The 7,194-nt window shown below is 41.6% G+C and overlaps 1 protein-coding gene across 1 annotated transcript; it reads left to right on the forward strand.

Moving 5' to 3' along the window:
• The first annotated feature begins 330 nt into the window (after window positions 1-330).
• LOC111986385 (transcription factor bHLH131) lies at window positions 331-1,289 on the forward strand. The gene is made up of 2 exons (XM_024018011.2): window positions 331-567; window positions 870-1,289. Exons 1-2 carry the CDS (start codon window positions 331-333, stop codon window positions 1,287-1,289), a joined length of 657 nt encoding a protein of 218 aa, XP_023873779.1.
• Window positions 1,290-7,194: the final 5,905 nt, after the last annotated feature.

Genomic DNA, 7,194 nt, shown 5'->3' on the forward strand with positions numbered 1-7,194 from the left:
GATACTCAAAATCTACCTAAATTAATTACAAATATATACAAGATTATTAGCTTGACTTTAGATGTCACCATATATATTACAATTAGCAATTTAATCTCTCATATCTCTCAATCTCAAACAACACTTCTAAAAAAGGCAAATCTCCTCCCTCAAAGTTCATTTGTAAAGGCAAATTTCTTTAGATCTCTCTTCATGGTTTTACTGCGACAGGTAACATTTCCTTTTCGGGTTTATGTGTGCACCGTTTTTTTGTTTTTGTTTTGGGTGATCTTATATTAGCTAGCTTAATTGCTTCATTTCTTCATTATATACGTGTAGTTAGAACGAGACATGCAACAATTTCAGCGTTACTATAAGTCAGGAACGTGTACAATACAAAATAGGTTCCCTCAAGGAGTTACCTCAACCAATACCATCAGCCATAAATATTCATTCTCTAAACCAAAATCAAAAGCTGAGGCCAAACAATTCGCTGCAAAGAAACACAGTGAGGCAGAGAGGAGACGTAGGATGCGAATCAATGGTCAATACGCCACTCTGCGTGATATCCTCCCGAACTTAGTCAAAGTAAGTACAAAGATTCATACAAATAGTAATTTCATCAACTCTGTTTCTTCGATCTTCATTATTAGCAATATCAAAACTCGTAAAAATTAAAGTGGTAAATTGTGATTAGATTAATTAATTTTTAGGACACATTTTTTTCACAATTACTGAAGTGGTAAATTGTGATTAGAACAATATTATTTTCATATAGGTCCGTCATTTAGTCATTAATACAATATTTGTTAGCACAAATGTTATCAGAAGAGTTGTAATTTTTTTTGTAATCCTTTTTTCTTATTGTTGGGTAATTTTACAAACAATAGATGGACAAGGCAACCGTGCTTGCAGAGACAGTTCGGCAAGTGAGGGAGTTGAGGAAGACTGTTTCGGATTTGGAAGGAGTTTGTGGTGGTAGCAGTAAGGATTGTGTGTTCCCAGGAGGGGCTGACAAGTTGAGTTTAGAAAACGGTGATGGTGACGATGACAAGGGGCTGGTCAAGGTCACATTTAGCTGTGAGGATAGGCCAGGGTTGATATCAGCCGTGGCAAGGACACTGAGGTCTATGAAAGGGAGGGTGGTGAAGTTTGAGATGGTAACACTAGGTGGAAGGACTAAAAGTGTGTTGTGGGTTCAAGGGCTGAGTGGTGGCAATGAAGGGATTGGAATGCTAAGAAGAGCTTTGAAGGTAGTCATTGACAGGCCCAATTTGCCAGGGATTAGCAAGAGGTCACGGCTCACTTGATGATTATAAGTTTTTTTTGGGTCTAATGGATAATTTATAAGATGGGATGCTGAGGTAAATTGTGTGGAATCAGGGAGGGGGGATTGTATCAATTATAAGACTGAAAAAAATAATAATAGTTAAGATTGTAGGTATAGGGGATTCGGACATGGTAGCTAGCTAGGATTTCATTAGGAGGCATTACAATATAATGTATATCTGGTTTGACATGGTTAACTTACTTTACCTACTTACCTTCGGTTATAGGAAAATACCTTTAGATTATACATGAAGTCCATAGCAATAAAGATCATTGTTTAAAAGGCTGTGATAATATATAGATTACTAATGAAAAATATGCAAGTTTCTTATTTTCAATAATTGAATTTCTATCTCTTGTTTCAATGCTCCTTCCTTCTTTATTTCCACGTCAAGTTGTCATACAAAACACACCCATATTTTGTTTTGGTAAAAATTAAAATTAAATGTTCCATGCTTTGTTAGTTTTAAGTTTGACAGCAATCACCTTGATAAAGAAATGAAAAATTATAATACTTCTTGATAAAGTGCTACTTTTTTAGTGGTGGTGATGATGACGACGACAACTAAATGTACAATACTTTGTTAATTTTAAGTTTGATAGGAAGCACATTAATAAAAAAGAAAAAAAAATTAGAGTAGTTCATGACTATAATTTATAAAGTGCTATTTTTTTAGTGATAATAATAATAATAATAATAATAATAAGTTGGAAAGTGTGGTGGGATATCTTTCATGTCCACAAGAAAACTTGTGACATGTAAATTTCCAGTTTTTTTGGTATTACTTTTTTTTTTTGGTAATCATCCTAAGCATGCTAAAGGATTTTAATACGATTCACTAGTTACCACAAAGAAATATATTGCTATGTCTTTTAGGCAAAAAAAAGAGTATCTTTTTTTGTTTTGTTTTGTTTTTTTTTTTTTGGTTTGAGGAACCAGACAAAAAAAGTATCTTATATAATAGTATATGCAATATTGTTCTTACTAATTTATAAGACTCACATACGAATATTCTAAGTGCCTGTGAGCAATTCAACATTGAAAGCTATACAAAACTTTACTTTTTACTCAAAAAAAAAAAAAAGGAAAAAAAAAAAACTTTATTGTAATAAAAAAGTTCAGGTTCAAGAGCATCAAGAAAATCAGTTAAGGATTGCTACTTCCTGGTTGCTCGCTGCTGAGTTGAGTTTTCCTCTCCAGGAAAACCCCACCGGAGCATAGTACTGTCGTCCCTTCCCTGGAAGGTGGTTGTGTCCCTTGTAATAACTCTGTTATTGCAAGGCTAGTGGGTTTGTTTCCTTTGGGGTCTGGGAAACACTAAGTAAGTATTCAGTTTTTTTTAGTTTTTTAGGCATGGAAGATCTAACAAAGCACTGGAGTTCTATGTCTCTTTCGGAAATAGAAGGACTTGGTCTACGTTTAAGGAGCGCCCAAGCCATTACTGAACATGGCATCGTCGCAAGGTTTCTAACCAAGCGTCCTTTAAATATAGAAGCCATAGCCAACACCTTCACCCCTCTCTAGAGATCCAAGTCGGGCTTCAAGGTCAAGAACATTGGCGACCATATTGTCCTTTTTTCTTTTGATAATAAGTCAGATATGGAACGTATTCTCTCCGCGGAGCCTTGGAGCTTCGACAAGCATATTATGGTTCTCTCCCGATACGATAAGGATATCATCGTAAAAGCTTCTGATTTAACAAAGGTCCCATTTTGGATCCAAATTTTTGACATTCCGCTGCGCTTCAGACACAGAGAGATTGCAGAACAGATTTGTGAACCTTTAGGAACGATTCTCCCTCCTAACGAATCGACGGAGCTTGACGAAGGGAGCTTCATACGAGTCCGATTGTTACTGGATATCTCTCAGCCTCTTTGTAGAGGTAGACTCATAACCTTGGAAGATGGCAAGACTCACTGGGTTTCCTTCAAATACGAAAGACTTTCCAATCTCTGCTATTGGTGTGGATGTCTCTCACATGATGACAGAGATTGTGAGACCTGGTTCGAAAGCGAGGGAGGCCTTAACTCCGATGACCAGCAATTCGGATCCTGGCTCCGTGCTGCCCCTTTTAACACCTCAAGGAAGAAAGTGGTCTCAGTCCCGGGTTTTTTTGCAAAGAAGATGTCGGCCAGCCCAGCCACTCCTAAAGCGGTCCCACCTCCCATCACGCCAGTAACAACGCAACAGGCCACCTCGGAACCCATTCCTCCTTCCCCGAGAGCATTAAATGAGAGCCCCGAGAAACTGGGGTGCGAATCTATCAGCATATCGATCCCCACTCACCAAGGTACTATGGGAATGTCCAAGGAGGATTCAGCGCTGATTTCCTCGAAACTAGATGACTTTGAGAAGACATTACAAGACTTAGACAGAGATATTCACGGTTTTGAAAAGATGGCAGAAGACCACTTGGTAGCAAATGATTCTACAACCTTTTTACACCAAGCCCAATCGGCCCAGTCAGCCCTTTTCTTAGGCCCAACTATTGGGCCCCCCCTTGTTCAACTCAACAAGCCCATTCCACTTAATGACCGGTCAAACATGGATTTGGACCACGATAACGTTAAGTCCCAATCCGAAGGTCAATGGCTTAGAATTCAAAGGCCTACCTACTCCAAAGAAATTAATAACTCAGAAGCTATCTTAGGTAAACGACCCCCACTCATTCCTCTTGAATCATCCACACCAACAAAACGCAGAGCCCGTGCCTGCGCTACTCAAAAGGAAAATGACCCACCATCGGCGGAGGCTGTCATCCAGCCCCACCGGGGAAGATGAGTTGGTTGTGCTGGAACGTGCGTGGGCTTGGAAACCTACGCACACTCCGAGAGCTCGAGGTAGTAACTCGGGCACAAGATCCCGCTGCCATGTTCCTAGCCGAAACGTGGGCAGAAGATGCTAGGCTCCGACGACTGTGTGCTGAACTGAGGTTTGATCACTGTTGGGTTGGCCTAAGTGCGGGGAAAACGGGTTGCTTAGTCCTGTTGTGGAAGAAATCGATTCACGTGGATGTTGTTTCATCATCTCCGAATCACATCGACGCTTTAATTGGTGATGTCCCTGATGAACAGTGGAGGTTCACGGGAGTTTATGGCTTTGCTGATTCGATTAGGAAACACGAAACTTGGTCCCTTCTCCGCAGCCTTCATCGTCAGTTCTCTCTTCCTTGGATATGCGCCGGTGATTTCAACGAGCTCCTTTGGTCGCACGAAAAACTCGGCCTGGGTCCCAGACAAGATTGTAAGATGAAAGATTTTCGTGATGTCTTAGACGAATGTGGATTCATGGACCTTGGTTATGTTGGGGATAAATTCACTTGGCAAGGTAAAAGAGCTGGTGGCTTGGTTTTGGAAAGACTTGACAGGGCGATTGCTTCCAATGGATGGTTTTCTCGCTTTCCGGGCTCCAAGGTCCAACACCTACGCACCCACTCCTTTGATCACAAGGCTATTCTAATCAAACCGGGTGGTATAACTCCGCGCCCAAATAGGCCCTTCAAATTCGAGCAAATGTGGCTTAGGGAGGGTGGTTGCAGTGAGACGGTGATTAAGGCTTGGGGGTCATCATCCCAAGATGCAAATATGCGCCAGGTTGCTGGTAAAATTCAAGCTTGTGGGGATAAGCTTACAACATGGAGCCAGCAATCTTTTGGCAGCATTAAACGTCTAGTTGAAAAGAAAAGTAAGCTTCTCTCAAAAGCTGAAATTGATGCTGCTAATGGAAAACTCGACTATGAGTTGGTCAAAGTACTAAAAGCAGAAGTTAACAATCTCCTGGATAAGGAAAGCCAAATGTGGCAACAACGCTCTAGGTCCCTCTTCCTTAAATGTGGGGACCGAAACACTGGCTATTTTCACAGCAAGGCTTCCCATAGATTTCGAAAGAACAGAATTACAGGTTTGAGAGATCCTTCTAATTTTTGGTGCACGGAGGATAATGTGATTAGAAATATTGCGTGTGAATACTTCCAAGGCCTGTTTACCTCTTCCCAACCTTCAGATTTTACTGAGATTTTGGGGGCGGTCAAACCTTCAGTAACAGAGGATATGAACGCCCAGAGGTCATATCTGAGAACCAGAGCGCCTTTTAGGCAGGAAGGGTTATCACTGACAATATCATGATGGCCTTTGAAATGCTCCATTACATGAAACATCATCAGCATGGCAAGTCTGGTTTCATGGTCTTGAAACTAGACATGAGCAAGGCTTATGACCGGGTGGAATGGGCTTATCTAGAAGCGATTATGGAGAAAATGGGTTTTGATGCTCAATGGATTAATCTGATCATGGAATGCATCACAACTGTCAGCTATTCTATCCTCATCAATGGCGAACCCTCTCCGATCATCCATCCATCTAGAGGCCTTCGCCAAGGTGACCCACTATCTCCTTATTTATTCCTCATATGCTCTGAGGGTCTCCATAGCCTGCTACAACAGGCAGCTGAGGCTAGGCAAATCAGGGGAGTGTCAATATGCAAAAAAGGCCCTCGGTTGACCCACCTATTTTTTGCTGACGATAGCGTGGTGTTTTGTAGAGCTTCCCTTGATGAATGCCAAAAAATCCAAGGATTGTTGGAGTGTTATGAAAAGGCCTCGGGCCAACAGCTGAATCGCAACAAAACCGGCCTTTTTTTTCAGCAAATCTACACCTTCACTTATCATTGATCAGATCAAGGCTGCCTTAGGTGTCCAAGAGATAAAACAGTATGAAAAGTATCTTGGTCTTCCTTCCCTAATAGGCAGGAATAAGAAAGCAAGTTTACTCTACATCAAAGAAAGGGTCGAGACTAAGCTCCAAAGGTGGAAAGAGCAGCTTCTTTCCCAAGCTGGTCGTGAAATTCTCCTTAAAGCCGTAATTCAGGCAATACCCACTTTTGCCATGAGTTGTTTCAAGCTCCCGGCCTCTCTTTGCAATGATATAGAGATCTTGATTAGGAAATTTTGGTGGGGTCAAAGAGGCAACCAAAGGAAGATTCATTGGACCAAGTGGAGCTCTCTTTGTCATCCAAAAAGCCTAGGTGGTATGGGCTTTAAAGAACTTCAGAAGTTTAATGACGCCATGCTAGCAAAGAAAATTTGGCGGCTGCTGGACAACAAGACCTCTCTTTTCCACAGATTTTTTAAAGCAAAATTCTTTCCTAATGGATCCATTCTTGATGCCAAAGAAGGCAATGGTTCTTTCGCCTGGAAGAGCATATTAAAAGGTAGAGAGGTGATCAAGAAAGGTGTGCAATGGAGAGTGGGTAATGGGTCCTTGATTCGGATCTACCATGAAAACTGGCTCCCTGATCCTTATAGTAGAAGTGTGGTGTCCCGAAGGGAATTCCTTAGTGATGATGCTCGGGTCTCCGTCCTTATTGATAGTGATCATCGGTGCTGGTTGCAAGATGCAATAGACAACATATTCTTGCCCCACAAAGCCGCTTTGATCCAATCAATTCCACTCAGCATTAGAAGTTGTGAGGATCAGTTTTTCTGGTCGCATACCCCGGATGGCTTGTACTCTGTCAGGTCGGGGTACAGACTGCTCTTAGAAAATGAAGGGAAAGAGGAGCCTTCAACATCGGATTTGATAGCTACCAGGAGATTGTGGATGGGTGTTTAGAGCTTGCGTGTCCCCAATAGGGTCAAGACGGTATTATGGAGGGCTGGTTCGGACTCGCTGCCTTCAAAAGCAAATTTAAAAAAAAGGAAAATTGTGTCCGATGACCTCTGTCCTGGCTGCTTGCTTGAATGTGAGTCCACGATGCATGCTCTTTGGTCTTGCAGTGCACTTACCCCGGTTTGGGCTACCAAGTTTGCATGGCTTGTGGAGAAAACCAGTAACTGTTTGTCGCTGGTGGATGTCATCCAATGCTGCCAGGAAAATAGTGATTGCCTT

Source organism: Quercus suber, unplaced genomic scaffold, assembly GCF_002906115.3.
Source record: "Quercus suber isolate HL8 unplaced genomic scaffold, Cork oak 2.0 scaffold_822, whole genome shotgun sequence".
Taxonomy (NCBI): Eukaryota; Viridiplantae; Streptophyta; class Magnoliopsida; order Fagales; family Fagaceae; genus Quercus; species Quercus suber.